Genomic DNA, 16,384 nt, shown 5'->3' with positions numbered 1-16,384 from the left:
CTTTGTCAGTTCTCATACTTTTTATTCCTTTCTTTTGTCTAATTTGGTTAGCCAATACCACTAACATTATTAAATGATAGTCACGTTATTATGCAACTTTAAGGGAACACTTGTACTATTTGCCCATTAAAGGTGGCTTTTAGATTGAAATATATTCTAACTTTGTTTTATTTTTCAATCAACTATTTCATTTTTTTTTTATCAGCAACTCATCACATTTCTTAATCAGCGTGGGAAGCAATTATCTGAAAACCGAGTAGCAAACACAACTACCTGTGTAAGAAAAAGGCAGCGTTATTATTGAGAGTTGACAGTGCTTAGGAAAAGGTGAGAGAAAATGGCAAGAAGAACAGTCCTTGGTTAGTGATCCAGTTCCAGCTTTTTTTGGAGGGTTCAAGAACCCATTGTGAAGATGTCAGAAGCCAGACCTATAGTGATCCAGGGAAGTAACAGGTTCCCTAGATGGGAGAATCCAGCAGAGCTAAATCCTAATGGATTAGACAGGAAATGTCTTATGTTTCTATGCTCACTGTAGCCAACCTCCATCTCTCAAGAGTTGGTCAAGTCTGAACACTTCTGTAGGGTCAGATGATACGAGCTATTCCAGGAGCTCAGCAGGGAGGGGCACTTGGACAGGTCATAGAGAGCTAAGAATCCTGGCCAGGATCACATTGGTTGATAATCACATTGGTTGATAGTACAGTGCAAAGGTGAAAGAATTCTTGGTGGTGGCAGCCTTAACATATACGTCATCTGAGGCTCCTGTTCCAATCTATGCTATTTGTCTTCTATGTTTCATGTAAGTCATTAGGCTGTGATTCTCTTTACCATCATCTTGGAAATTTTCTTTGCCTATCTCTTATGTTCTATCTCCTGTTTCCAATATGCCACATCTTTCTTGATTCTCTCTCATATCTTACCAGAACCTAAAGGAGTTTCTTCGGGGGAAATGAAGTATTGGAAGAAAACTTTTGACCTTTGCATGTTGAAAATTTTGTTCTGCCCTCACATTTAATTTTTTTAGACATAGGATTCTAAGTTGCAGAATAATTTCATTCAGAATTTTGAAAGTATTTTACACTGTAACAGTGTGATTACACTGCTACTATTTTATACGTATTTTTCAAAACATTTAATATTTATGATTTCTACAGCTTTTCTGTTTTCCAGTTTTCTTTTGTCAATTCTTATGAATTCATTTCCCTTGCTTTCCTTATGTGCAGGATATTTTATCATTCTTAAATTTTCCAAATCAAATACTTAATTCACTTATTTTTATTCTCTTACTTATTCATTAACCATATTTAGAGTCATAAGTTTTTCTTCCAAGAACTATTTTGACTGTATTCTAATAAAAAATAGGTTTTTTTTTTCTTTTTTTTTCTTCCAGGTAGAAATTTTATTTTGAATTTACTTTTTAATCAAAAATTTGTTGAAGAGCACATTTTTCAATATATAGGTGGCAAGGAAAGCCAAATTAGTCATAATGCGTCCAGCAGTTTGCCACTTTAAAATACCTTGCCAGAAGATGACTTGAAAACTTCCAAATGATTCCAAAGATATTCTTGGTCCTTCTCTATCTCATTATTATAAAGATACACACAAACATAGCGTTATCCCTATGTTTCTATCACGGTATGAAGTAATCTTGACTATATTTAAATGTAATATATGTAACAGGCCTTCTCTCTGTATAGTGTGTGCAGGTATGCACACATCTACATCTTCTTTATTATCAGAGTTTATCTAAGGATGTTGATGTAATTTCAATCTCACACCCACAAATTTTTTATATATTCTACTGCTGATTTTACCTTCACAATTTTCCCATAGAACTGTAATTTTATTATAAAGAAGTTGCTTACTTTAGAGACTAAGTTTTCTCTGACTTATTTCTCCTTTAAGTCCTCAAATGTCACTTTTTGTATATTTCATATTTAGAACACAAATGCCATATACTAAGACTATCTTTAAATCTGTATTTTGATCTAACTGCAAAATGAAACTGCAGTATAGTGTAATTTGCTCACTACTTTTGTGTTTAAAATATCCAGATTTTTTCAATGCACTTTGTAATAGTATCTAATACAAAGGGTTGAAATTCAGTTCATCATTCTATTGTTTTCTATATATTACTTTATAGTGTACAGCAGGAAGAACATATTTATTTCCAATTAAATTGGGTATTTAATTTTTACTTTATGAATATTCCTCAAAGAGACATTTATCATTTACTTCAGCAAAACTTTAAACAGTATAATTTTGAGTACTTTATATCTTTATTTTATTTTTTTATATCTTTAAACATTGCTGAAATTGCACAGCATCTGCAAGTTCTGGATGCCTACTTTGTAAATATATCTTAAGATACCATAATACAATTACTAAGACTCAAGGTAAAATGATAAATTAGGGATAGATATATTAATATTAATAATGAATTAACAATATGACAGTTAACAAGCTTATATTAGGTATAGGCATTACATCATTACTGACATTTCTTGCTATTTATCCTGATATTAGTAGTGGTATATTCAATCCAGATTATTTTGTAGGAGATTTTTTGAAACAAAGTCACTTATTTTATGAGGATTATTTTCATTTAATTAAAAATAGTTAATGTGATAAATCATATGTCTGACTGGGCCAAGCCAACTGAGGGCTCTCTGAACCAAACTAGAGAGCTGACACTTTCCCAAGAAATCTCACTTGAAATATATATGAGTTATGACTGTCTAGCACTGATACTTACAAAGACAACAATGTAAACCCATATAAATCAGCAAAGCTTAAAACATCTCTTATAATTTTAAGTCAGGAGGTGGCCAACTTCTCCTGTGAAGGTCCATTTAGTATATATAATAGGTGTTATAAATCATATGTCTGTCACAATTACTTTGGTAGCATGAAAACAGCCTTAGACAATACATAATGAATGGGCATAGTTGTGTGCCAATAAAACATTTTTTATATGTGGATCAGATCTGGCCCACAGATAACAGTTTGTGAACCCTATTTTGGATTTAAAAAAAAATAAAATCTTTATGTCTGACCTGCACCCCACCACCACCCCCATGAATTATCTTGAGGTTGGTAGATACTACTTTGGAGATCACTATGCTAAGTGACTCCTGGAAATAAGCATTGTATACCCTGCTTTTGCATCCAATGGATAAATCTTCTAATGTTCTAGTTTTTGAGGGAAGGACAGGGGTCATAAAATTGTCTCATACATGTTTCTATCAGTGAGAAGTGTTAACATAGTTATTTCTAAGAAAATGCTTTTAGTGCTTTTTACTTACTTGAGAATTGTCTTTTTCAATATAAAAATACTTAGGACAAATTTTTCAAAATAAAATAAGCTTTACTTAGGATCTTGATTTTTAAAAAGGGATTATTTCAGTTAATTATAATATCCTATCCTGAAAAACTTAAAAAACACCAGAATTTATGATGCAAATAATACCTTTGTTCATTAGAGAAAATTTAGCAGACAGTATGCAGAGAATAAATTAATTTATCTCTGTTCATTAAGAGAGCTGGAGATACTGCAAAATTAAGTATTAACAGAGACATCAGAAAATTAATGCTATAGTCCTTTTGGCTGCATTCACCACTCTAGAAAAAGCCAACTTTCTGCTCAGCCATCAAGTCAAACTATTTAACTTCAAAAGCTGTTTTCACTGCAACACCAAAGGGCATTTTAAGGTACTGTGGGCTCTTTTCATTAAAGCCTGCACATCTGAGACTCTTTTGTTCCATCCTGGCATTTTAAAGTTAGCCCCTTCCCGTGGTTTGGAAGTAAAGGGTGAAAATCCACTTTCTCTTTGCTCCCACTGTCCCCACTTCATACCATGCAGTGATTTGTGCCTCTGGAAACTCAGAGCACCACCAGGTGAAATTACTGGAGCTTTAACCCCATCCTCTCTCCCTTCTTCTACCTCTTTGGTAGAACAACACTTACTTTCAAAATGCAGCACTTCTTTTCAACTTCCTTTCCTGTCTGGAGCTTACAGCAATTTAAAATCAGAATTACAGCATTTGTGCTACAGTTTCAGGTTGAAAACAAAACTCTGTTCATGAAGTCAAGAACCGTTACTGGGTATTTCATACCCAGTGACTCCTTCAGCCAAAGGCATATCAACATTTTACAGATACCATCACAGAAAACCCAAATTACCAAGAAGAGATTGTAATCATCTACTCTCTACAAAGATCAAGCCAAGATAAAGTAGGTCTCTTAATTTTGAGCATATGGCATAACTTTTTGTTTATCAGCCCTAATTCTGAAGAATCCATATGCATTTTAGAAAGAGACATACTTAAAGCCACACTTAACCTATTTCAAATCCTTGTTTGAATCAAAAAATGCAAACATCTGAAGTATGAAAAGAGATAGCATATGCTTAGCTTTTTCAAATCCCTTTAACCCGAAAAAGTTTTTAAATGATTAAAATACAATTTTCAAGATAGGCTTTGGGTTATTTAATGTTTGTGATGGTCTAACAGCAAACCTCACAGAGCAGATGACACTGTGAAGATATAGTGATGGCGATGTGCTCAAGGGAGAAGAAAGAGAAAATATTTCATAATCAATCACAGTGGGTACTAGAGAGTTAAAATGCTGTTTTATGTTTTTCTATACACATAGTTTAATTTTTTTCTTAGGTTGCCAACCAACATATATTTGGTAGAGAGGAGCAACTTATACTGAAAAAGTCAAAAAAGCAACATAGAAAAGAGATTTCTGTGTCTTCTAACAGTGGGGAGGAGAACATATTTGGTTACCCTTTAGCAAGGAGTAAACTTCTTGCTTCCAAAATTATAGTGATTTTAAAGGACATAATAACAACAAACATTTCAAATGTGTATTCCCTATAAAGTTTCCAATGTTCCTCTGCAATGACTGTTTTGTGTAACCATGAATGAGTATTAATATGAGTACTATTAGAAATAGGATTAGTAGCCCCATTTTTTTTCTAGGGTGAAATTGAAGTTCAGAGTTCCTAGGCTCACAGAGAATCCACGTTCTTTCTATCGCATTCCATCAGAAGGTTTCTCTCCTTTGTGGGAAGCAGAAGAATCAAAGACTCCAGGAACCAGTAATCACAGTAGATCCCTTAGTGGATCAGAGGACAGGCGGACCAGGCCATGGTGTGTGCCTGAGTGTGTAGTGAACAGTTTCACATGACGAAGTACGGATTACAAAGAAGGTTAAGAGTAACAGAAAGTTACTCTTTCTGGTCCAAAATAGGTAGAACTCACTAGTAGCTAAGTTTCACGAGGGCAAGGATAATGTCTGCTCCATTTCCAGTAGAGTTACCCATGTGTGTTGCAGAGCCTGGCACGAATGTTAAAGGGATGAATGCTAGGAATAGAGAGAAAGGTGTGAGCATGGAGGGAAGCAGCAACACCATCCATCAGGAACATCAGGAAACCATAGCACCGCTAGGATGGGGCCACATGCCACGACTATTTGTTATGATTTTGACCTACACGGTAGGTTACAAAACTTTGTCTCTCCAAACATATGACCTGAGTAATAATACTTGCTCTTTTTTTTTTCCTTTTGTGAATCATCTAAGGATGATAAATATCATCCAGTAATATTTAAATATTTAATAATAATATTTATTATTATATTCTGATGGTATTTAAAAACATAAACACAGAATTTCAGGGTAAGAGGGCACCATCAAAAGTATTTTGTACAATACCCTCATTTTGCAGATATGCTATAAGTCCCAGTATCAGGAATGACTTCATCCAACAGCATGCATTTTTCAGACAGACTGCCTGATATTAAAAAATTTTCTCTTTAAAATGTTTTTTTAGTTGATTCTCTTGAAACCTAACAATTAGGGAAATACAAGAATGAGGGTGAAATGTACAAGACGATAGGGAAGCCATAACTTTGCTGAAATATCTAGAGCCAATGAAAACACATGCCCTTTAATAAACAGGGGTATAGGTAGAGGCTACATGGTACATGGGAAACCTCATAAATGGAGGCTTACTTACCTCCTTTGTATAAATCAAATAGGGAAAAGAAGATACCTAGTCATTGTTGGTTGAATTGCAATGCCCTTGGTAAGGGTAGCATTGAGCATCATTAGTCATAGTATTCTTGGAGCTGGAAGAGAGCCAAGAAATGGTCTAGTCCAGGATATCTCAGCTCCAGCACTACTGGCATTTCAGGCTAGATAATTCTTTGTTGTGGGAGACTGTCTTGTATATTGTAGGATGTTTAGTAGCATTCAAGCCTCTACCCACTAGATGCCAGTGGCATTCCCAGTTATGACAACCAATAACGTTTGGGCCAACTTCACCCCAGTTGAGAACCACTGGGCTAGCCCAATTCCCACGCTTCATGGATGAGGTTCACAATTCACAAATGCACAGGGTAGAGCTAGTTAATCACACTTGCATGATATGATCCAGACTTCAGAGTTGTTTCCACAAAACCAAGCCGCTCTAGTTTTCCTTTGGTTCAATTACACCTCAGCGTAGATGAAGTCATTAGATCCTGCCTGGATAAGGGTTCTAAAATTGGAAGGTGAGAATAGCCTGACCCTACAATACCCTGCAGAAGGCCAGTCTTTCCACCAAATGCAATTCATGATTGCCTAACATTTCCTGGAAATGGATTAGTCAAAGATTGAAAAAAAAAAAAAAACCCTCTATTTTTCTGAATTTACCCAATTGTATGACTATCATACAGGCTTGCTTTTATTTGAACAGGTAAAATATGTTAAGCCTCTCAACTCTACCAGATAAAGTTAACTGACAATTCAGTCCCTGGTGAGTTGTTTATTTCCATGCCAAATGCAATTTTCTATTTTCAAGGAAAAGCAAAGGCAAAAAACATATTAAACACCTAAAGGTCCATAAGACAAATTGATATTTGGATGGCCTGGCTGCAAGAGATTAAATTTCTCTTAGGATTGTCCATATTTGGAGATTAGAATATTAGTTCAAAAGAGTCTAAAAACCTGCCAGCTCTCCAGCCTCTAAGGAATCACTGATTTTGAATTTACAAATTTACAGACCTTCCTTTCCATGCAGCCTTTGAAATGAAGATAACTACACTTTTGCACATGTGTAATGTATTCCATACATCATTTTCTTTTTCCCATATATTTACTGTAAATGACCTGCTTCACCAGTAGGTTGAGTTTTCCAAGAGCTGGACTTCTCAGGCTGTCTTTGGCTCTGTATTGGAATTCAAAAACCAGTTTCTTTACCAGTTTTATCTCTCTGCTTCATTCCCTCCTATGCATTCTTTTGGTTGCTTTTTTCATTTGGATTTGTTGTTTTCTCTGCCTAAATTTCCGACCTTAAGTTATTTTATACAGGATCACAGAAAAGAGGTTTCCAACTCTCTCCACATAACTCATCTTCGGGTTTCTATATCTTGCTGTGACCTTTATATTTGTCATCAAAGTCTGTCTAATCTCATCCACGCTGTAAAATAAGTAACAATCTCCCCAATGCTTAGAGAATATAACATGGTTCAAATACATCGGTCTTAGCATTTATGTTCAAATAATACATTCAACTTTTATTGTGTCCTCCTCTATACATTCTACCTTGATTGCTCTTCTCATGGATCAAACAAAATTTTTCAGTAGAGAAAAATCACAAGCCTCTCTGCATTTCCTAAGAATATGTATTTGTTAAATAACAAAATTCAATCAATTAAATTTAAAGATTTAGTCGGCTTTATTAAATGATTCATGAACCAGGCAGCACCTCACCTAGTAAGTAGAAGAAAGCTCCAAGGAGTTATACAAAATAGAAGGTTTTATAGAAGGGTGGAGCAAGAACATTATTAGCAAAAAAAAAAAAAAAAAAAAAAAAAAAGGATTATTCCAGGGCAGGTGGCCTTTGAGAGGGAAAAGCCAAGTTTCTTATAATGCAGATTATTATTACCTCTTCCTTCTTTGGTGGGTAGAGAAGACCCAGGAGGCCCTCATTGACACATATAGAAAAATTCTTGACTGACAAGATAAGACTACATTTCCGGGGAAGGTTGAAAGTTCAAATCAATTATGTATTAAGCACAGGTTTGAGAACTCTAAATGACACCATTTTGAGTCCACGGTTTTTAATTTTTTTCAGTTTTTTTCCATAAACATTATTAATAATTATAAATCATTTTAAGGCAGTTGTAGAATTGAAACTGTATAAAGAGGGAGAAAGGGGAGTACTGTAGACAATGTCCTGGGACAGGAACACTAGTTTTACCAAAACTCTCCTACATGCCATATGACAAAACCATGCCAAAGACATGTGATTGTTACTATCTACAGTTCTATTTACAGGCTGACCTTGACTCAGAGTTCAAAAAGAAGTATGGGATAAAGACTTCTGTGAAGTAAAAATATAAGAATGTATCTTTTTTCCTTGCCAACACATAAAACTTTCTAATCTCTAAATAACATTTACTCTGGATATTACTTAAAGAATTTTTACACAGCTACCTTCTCCCTTTTGACATTCTGTTTAATACTTTTCAGAAGAAATTAATATAGAATATTTGATTTTAGCAAGACCTTATCTTAAAACTCGAGCATAATTTACATGAGAGCTTCTAAATATGGCAGTGCCATTCCTCTTAAACAGAGATAAGAACATCATGAGCTAACAAAGCATTGAAGAAGAACATATTTGCATAAAATGTTCAGATCATCATTGTTGCCTCATAGATTAGGGTAGGGTTGGATGTTGGATACCACAGATCTACCAAATATTTGTTAAGTAACTAATGCCTCAGAGCTTAGCTAATTATTAGAATTCAGTTGTTTAACTAATTTTTAGAATTATTAGAATAATTCAATCTAATATAATGCAAGTGGCAATGGGTCTTCTTAAGATTTTGATATTTTAGACCAAGTAAGAATCTGTTCAGTACTTTAACCCTATGTAAGTCAAGGGAAGGGGGACAGGAAAGTAAGTTTCCCATAGCTTGAAGATAACTGCAACAGAAAATTGCAAGTTCCAATCAACCTCAATAATTACACAAAATCAAGAGAAAGCTTATGCAAAAAAAAAGAAAAGAAAAAGAAAGAAAGAAAGAAAGAAAGAAGAAAAGAAAAAAGAAAAACAGAAAAAAGGAAAAAAGGAGACATGAAATCTTAACTTTGAAAAGGTTAATACCATTTGATTATACTCTAGAGAAAAAGCAAATTTTGCCTCTATATGACAATTGAAAAAACAGTTTATTATGTTGATGATAAACTATCTATTACATGTGATATATTTCCTGTTTATGATCAATTATTACCTATTACATATAGAGGGAAGAAGGGAAGGAGGGAGGAAGAAAAGAAAAGGGAGGAAGGGAGGGATGAAGACAAAAGGAAATAGGAAAAAACTCACAAAGATTTCATTACTTGAATAAACAAAAAACAACCTGGTAAAATGTAGAGAAACCAAATCTTTGGGCTTAACCCTTTCAAAAGGAATGTAACACAAGGCATTTCAGTTTTCTCTCCTTAAAACAATTTGGCAACCCACTTAATTAACTCTAGACCTAAAAAGGCTAAACATTTTAAGTTGAAAAATATTTCTTAATAAATGGTTAGCAATGATAAAAGATAATTTTATGACAAAAGAGAATGAACCATCTTGACTGAGAAACAATTGTTGAAACAGCAGCAATTTATGGCAAAGCCAGAAGTCATTCAGAATAGAAGGCAGTATTGTCAGTTTCACCTATGACAAAGGTGAGTACTTGCTCTGTAATATTAACATGTGCGTGACACAAGGAAGAAAAGGTGAAGGTCACAGTAGAAATCTAACGAGGAATAATGAGATAGAAATCTGAAAGTCACCCATATAATCATCAAAGTTGAACGTCAAACAGAGAATTTGGTAGAAAAGTCAGATGTCTACGGAAAATCAAAAGAAAAGAAAGACTGAAAATACTACAAAAAAGAAAATTCCCCATAATTATCCTTTTATGCTCTCTGTGAAATGGTGTGAAGGAAATTCACTAAATGGTCATTTTCACAAAAAACATGTTCTTTTGCTTACTGAAGCAAGTTAAAAGGAAAATAAAATTCAGGAGGCATAAATGCTAGGAAGTGTTATTTCTCAAAAGAAAGAAAGAAGAAAGAAAGAAAGAAAGAAAGAAAGAAAGAAAGAAAGAAAGAAAGAAAGAAAGAAAGAAAGAAAGAAGAAAGAAAGAAGAAAGAAAGAAAGAAAGAAAGAAAGAAAGAAAGAAAGAAAGAAAGAAAGAAAGAGAAAGAAAGAAAGAAAGAGAGAGAAAGAGAAAGGAAAAAATGATTCCAGGAAAATCAGATGAAATTACAATATTTCCTCTTTAATTCTGTCTAAATACTTTCTTTTTATACATTTCATTAAGATTTTCAGAAGAAAATGACATTTAATATTATGGGTTTGATTACAAATTTATAAAGAATGAGAGAGAATATTTTATGTAACATTTTATATACTTGAGATTAATAATCGCTTCTTATATTAAATCGAGGATCTTAAATGAAGAAATCACCTTTATCTAATTAAATACACTAAATGAGCACAAAACAATCAATATATTTTGCCAACTCACAAGTAGTCAGGCAAACCAAAAATCAGTGGGCTCTTAAAGTATCTTCATTCTCATCAGTGAATTGATTTTCTAAGCCTCAATGTCTTCTGGATGCCCATTTGTCCAATCAATTCTGTTAATTACTTTCCAACTCTGACCTTGATCATCAATAGAGAATGCTTCAAAGTACATCACAATAGTTTTAAATCCAAATGTGGAGAGTGAGGATATTTTCCAGTAAGTCAAAAGGACCACAAATTGATACAATAATGGTATTAAAGGTAATTTCAAAACAGCATAAACTTCATTCTGAGGAGTCTTTGTTACAAAATCCATCTAATATAGACAGATGCTTCTTGGCCTATGCCATTTTGATGCAAAAGCTGCTGATTAATAAGTCTCAATTACTTGATTATATATTTGGTTTCAAACTTTGCTTTTAGTACTCAGAGGCTGTCTCCAGGCAGATTTTCAGTTCATTATCAGTTCAAAAGGCTGCCTGCTTGTACCTTCTTAAGCTACAGTAAATACATTTCCGTCTGGTCTCATCATCTTTAATGTCTGACATTTTGTAACAGAGAGTTTTGAAATCATATTTTATGGCAGTGAAGCTGTTAGGAGAAATTTATTGACTTAACAATTCCATCCAACATCTCCTGTCATGTGGAACTGTCCCCAGTACAAGGCAGATTTGTGAATGTGAGCTGCTTCAATTTGGCCCAAGTGTCTGGCTAAAGAATTTTCCATTACATGGGTGGGTGAGATCAACTGAGTTTGGAACCATTCAATTTATTCTGTGGCAGCAGCAGAGGAGAATACAATAGCGACTAGTGAATTTGAGTATACTCTCTTCTATTCAAGTTCTGATGAGGTAGCAGCACTGAGATTATCAACTGTTATTACTCAATTTATATTTTAAGTAGATCTAAGCCTCTACACTTGCGAAGTGTCTTTGAAGTCTTTCTCTCTTGTAGATTCTGGACACACTAAGATGGTAGTTAGAACTCAATATAAAGAGACCAGTTGATAGTACATGTACTTGCCCAGTGTGCAGTGATCCTCAAGTTTCTATTATATTTTCCCTCTCATGCAAGGTTAATGAGTAAGACCAAGAAATGTTTCGAATTCACTTTTAAGTAGTATGCTAGACTTCTTTCAATCCTGACAGTCTGCAGACTCCTTTTACTTCCTGTGTTCCACATAAAAGGTGAAATATAAACAAGAATAAATTGATTGACAAAATATATAAATACAATATGGCATCTCCATATTTACAAAAGAGTTCAAATTTTCCACAAATACAGGTCTGTATTATATATAAACAGAGCTTTAAACTTGCTGTCTAGTCAGGAAAAGCAGTGCAAAGAAGTGACAATTCCTTTTAATGACAAGAATTTTTTATACTTGAAAATGGAATTTATCATTTTGGAGGACAGTAAATTGGGATAAATATATAACTTGATATTTTACAATGCATTCTGTTTAAAGTAAAATGCATACATTTGAAATTGTATTAATATCAGAGAACAAAATTGTTATTTTACAGCATGAAAGCATATTTTGAAGAATATAAATTACATGGATAGTACATAAAGTTTATTTTAGCTGTTTGCATTTTGTCATTTAACTACATTATTTTTATAATGATCCCATACATTCTAAAATGTCATATAAAGCCTCTAAAGTATCTGTGTCACAAAGCAGTAGATACTTAATAAGTGTTTTTTTGTTGATGATGAAAATATGTTTTCCTAACAGAAATTTTTTTATTTCTGTTACATGTGGAATTAGTGAATACAGTTTTATAAATCAGTAGAATTTCTCTATTTGATTTAAATTGGGGACTACATTTTATTCTATAAAATGGAATTAATTCAATGATATTAGTGCCTTCTAAAAATGTTTAACTTATCAAAATCATATCATCTCCATTATATAGATAAAAACTATAGCAAATCATGAGAAAGTATTTGTGATGAACATTTACAAGGCTACACAGTGACTTCTGACCTAGTCACAGTTAATCTTTTATTTTAAGGAACCCAGATTTTTTAAATGGAAGAATCCTCAGAAAGTACCCGATCCGAATGCCTCATTTTATACACGAAGAAAATGAAGAGAGATGTTATAGAGTTAATATGTGGCAGATAAGATATTCCCTATGATTCACAAATGCAAATGTAATTTTTAAAAGAATATCCTTGGTTATCATTTTCAAAGTAAAATTTAAAAGCAGTATATCATCTTATATTCTTTCTTAAGTTTATTTTATTAATGATTACCAAGGGTGGTGATTTTACATGCTTTGGTTGTATCATAAAGTTTCTGGATTGCTTATATTGTTTATCCATGTAATAGTATTTGAGATATAAAATACATAATCCGTGCCTATTTGCTGCATCTCAGTAGGACAAATAGAGATGCAAAGTTTCTCTCTGAAATAATATGGACTTTTATATAACATAAATGTGTATTTTCATATGTTTCCCAAATAGCTTATAAAGCACCATCAACAACCTCCCATTATACCTCCTCCAATGTATAGGGTATATAAAAGGAAGACAGTACACCTTTTTTATGTATAAACTAAATGATCAACAAAGTCTTAAAATATCTTAAACCCCATCCCCAAAATATTACTGCTCAATCCAGGGGTTCATATCATCTCTACCATGTTGCAATGCATCCATACAATAGATCTTTTGCTAAATGTACTAATACCGAATCTAAAATATTGCATCTATTCAAATTAAAGCAGGACTTTAGAAATAAGAAGGCAACACCTATATGAACCATCCAACCAAGAAAACAAAGTCTTTCTTTATGGAGAGTAGTGTCTTGGTTCCCTAAACAATACCAGCATTAGGTAGATTTTTTTTTATTTGAAATACTTCAAACAAAATATCATCCTGGGAATATGTGAATCTCTTTTTATTATGCAAAAATTGATCTTTTTTATTACTAAGGATATTCCAATTAAATGAACGTTTTCTTATACATACTATATTCATAGAGGCATCTCCATATTTTATACAGTTATTTATCAAAATATTGAAGATTTTCTTTTATGTATGCTCACCTGCTCAGAAAAGAAGTCACTATTATCTTCCAGGTATTTACTGAAAGGGTTGGGCTCATAGACTTCCTCCTCTTTTTTCAGTAATATTTTGGATTTTACAGGTACTGGGCGAATCACTCCAGGCTTAGTCTTCATGAACATTAGATAAAAATTTTAAAATAAAGAAATAAATACCATTAAAATGAATGAATATGGTATTATTGTCATTTAAACGTTCTCACAAAAATGTATAATTTTTTAAATTTTAAAATGATTTTACCAATACATAAAAGCAGCCTAGAAATCAAATGATTTTAACTAATATAACTTTAAAGTTAACTATTATAACAATTAACTCAGAAAGATCTACTATCACAATGTTCAAAATTCAAACACCTTCCTCACTTATCGAGCCAAATGTGTTCCTAAATCTTTACCAGTGCATTCACTCAATAACTACTTCATTTGACAAATATTTATAGAGAGTGTCCTTAGTGCCAGGCAGCATTCTCATTCTGGGCATGATAGGAGAGATGAATTCGGCACAACCCAGCAAGTTTTTAACAATTTATTTTTCTGGAAATCACTCCCCAAACCCCAACATCCGCAGAGCTGGGCCCCAGAAACCATGTTCACATTATGTATGATGAAACCAGGAATGGCCTTCTGACCTAAGAGGGTGGGGAGGTGGAACCACATTTTCTCTTCCAAGAAAATGGAATAGAAATCCAGATCACTCTGGAATTACTTGGGAGGATTGAACCTATGTCAATTTGTGAGCTATGGGAAAGCCTTAATCCTCCATTAAAAAAAAAAAAACAAAAACAAAAACAGATGAGATCAAGGAAGAAAGCAAAGTGTACGGGGAGCCTAGGGAGGAGAGGCTCTTGGGGGCTTTCCAGAACTAAATTCTAAAACATTCCTGGGGCCCAGCTGAAATTCTTGTCCTGCAGCTCCTTAAGACTTTCCTTTCCTCCTACTTTTTAAAACTCAAAACTTGTGTAACTTACAATTGAAAGAGTTTTAGCTAATAGACTAGTCATTCAAGACTCATAAAGTTGTACCCAATGTCAGTTTGATGGGAGAGAGAGAAAGAGAAATCTACTTTGGGGGCAATTTCAGAATGATGTTTCACAAACACCAGAATCTTGTTACACTGTAAAATGTCACAAAATGATTGATAAGTTTACAAAAACATCCCAAATAAGAATTCAATAAAAAAAAAAAAAGTTGTGACACTTTTCCTGGTTAAGCATTTTGCCATAATCATTCTTCTCAACCCCATTGCCTTTCAGAAAACTGTAAATTAGCCCGCTTCAGTCAATGCTGATGCTCACAACTCAAGCCTTCAGGGACTACATCTATCTCTCTGCTCTATAAACCACCTGATATATTTTGAGGCTTGAATAAATGCCACTTTTTTCAATCGATATTTTCCCAGTTGTCTTTATATTTATGCCAACTGGGAAAGTACAGAGGGAGAAAACCCTCTATCTTCCCCAGGCTAAGAAATATCTCCCACTTAAGAAACTCTGATTTCTCTCAGGAGGGAAAAATGAGCAATTATGTATGAAGTTGCAGTTGAGTATACATACGAGAGCAGTAAGCTCAACACAAGAACAAAGCCTGGGAAACTACTGATTTCTACAACCACCTATAATAACAGAGATGCCTAATATTCAGGTCATGATCCTAAGTTGTCCAGATTTCCTGTCTGTCTTTTCCACTTGACTTCCTGTTTCATTTCCCCTTCCTTCTCCTATTCCTGTACCTTCTCCTTCTCTCCTGCTCCTTTGTGAGGCAGGAAATCAGGGCCTACCAGGTTCTAAAACATGGAGCTTTAGGAGGTAAATTTGGTCAGTATGCAAAAAGATGAATGCAGAGGGGAGAAAGCTGACTAGAGCCCTTGATATACTAAGAGAACCCCTCTGCCAGAGCAACATGACTACCTGACCCTTGTATTGCTAGCAAGATGATGATCTGGGTTATCCTCACCTGGATACTTTCACTCAGATCTTTTCTCTTGGGGTCATCATCTTCTAGGGTGAAACCAGCAAAGAGACTCTTCTGGATATTCAGTATCAGAATCAGTTACTGATATTTCATATTCATTTTTGTTCCAGTTTTTATGCTCCTTAGTTCCTGTGAATTTCCTAAAGTTGATGGTTGTCTGATAATTTGACAATAATTCTTTCCCTATTTCCTCTACTCTACTGCATTTCCCACAGGCTCATTTCTTGGACTCTATGTCCCTATGCTGGATCTATCTGAAGTCTCTGAGTCTTCCTCATTCTAGTTTGCCTAGTTGACCTTGGTACACTTGCCCTGATTCTTACACTGTATTTATCACCTCTTCTTTCAGTCCTATTTTTCCTCCTGCACCTTCACTTGTTGTCACTCAGTAACACTTTATAGACATAGAAGCAAAAGAAGCACATAGTTTGCCTTTGACATTCTTCACATTTCCCATTCTATAAACTTTAACCATATCCTCCACAACTAACCATCTCTCAGTATTTAGCCAGTATGGGCAAAATGGAAATCAAACAACTGATGGTCCAATTCTGAACCTCCTGTACTCTCCATAAACCATAGTACATGGACAAATCATGTTTGTGACAGCCTCTTTACCTTACCCATACCATTTCACATGCTTTGAAATCAACTTCAAAATCCTTGAAGACTCACTGCAGATAATGACACCACCATCATTCTCCCATAGATGCAAGCTCTCTGTTCTATCTATATGTGACCAGGCTCTATATTCA

The 16,384-nt window shown here is 34.0% G+C and overlaps 1 protein-coding gene and 1 long non-coding RNA gene across 18 annotated transcripts in view; one reads left to right on the top strand and one right to left on the bottom strand.

Moving 5' to 3' along the window:
* MLIP (muscular LMNA interacting protein) overlaps positions 1-16,384 on the bottom strand; it is a 257,011-nt gene that overhangs the window by 37,646 nt on the left and 202,981 nt on the right. For 15 of the 16 annotated variants that reach the window (XM_038554347.1, XM_038554337.1, XM_038554338.1 and 12 more), the window contains one exon: positions 13,638-13,766. In XM_038554347.1, the coding sequence (XP_038410275.1) occupies positions 13,638-13,766 (129 nt within the window). Of the gene's footprint in view, positions 1-10,311; positions 11,748-13,637; positions 13,767-16,384 lie in introns of those variants that run through there. The other variant, XM_038554345.1, reaches the window with a different exon arrangement.
* LOC111098291 overlaps positions 1-16,384 on the top strand; it is a 55,695-nt gene that overhangs the window by 4,761 nt on the left and 34,550 nt on the right. The window lies entirely within an intron of this gene.

Source organism: Canis lupus, chromosome 12 (assembly GCF_011100685.1).
Source record: "Canis lupus familiaris isolate Mischka breed German Shepherd chromosome 12, alternate assembly UU_Cfam_GSD_1.0, whole genome shotgun sequence".
Lineage (NCBI taxonomy): Eukaryota > Metazoa > Chordata > Mammalia > Carnivora > Canidae > Canis > Canis lupus.
Note: the sequence above shows the minus strand (reverse complement) of the source record. Positions and strands in the feature narration are given on the sequence as shown.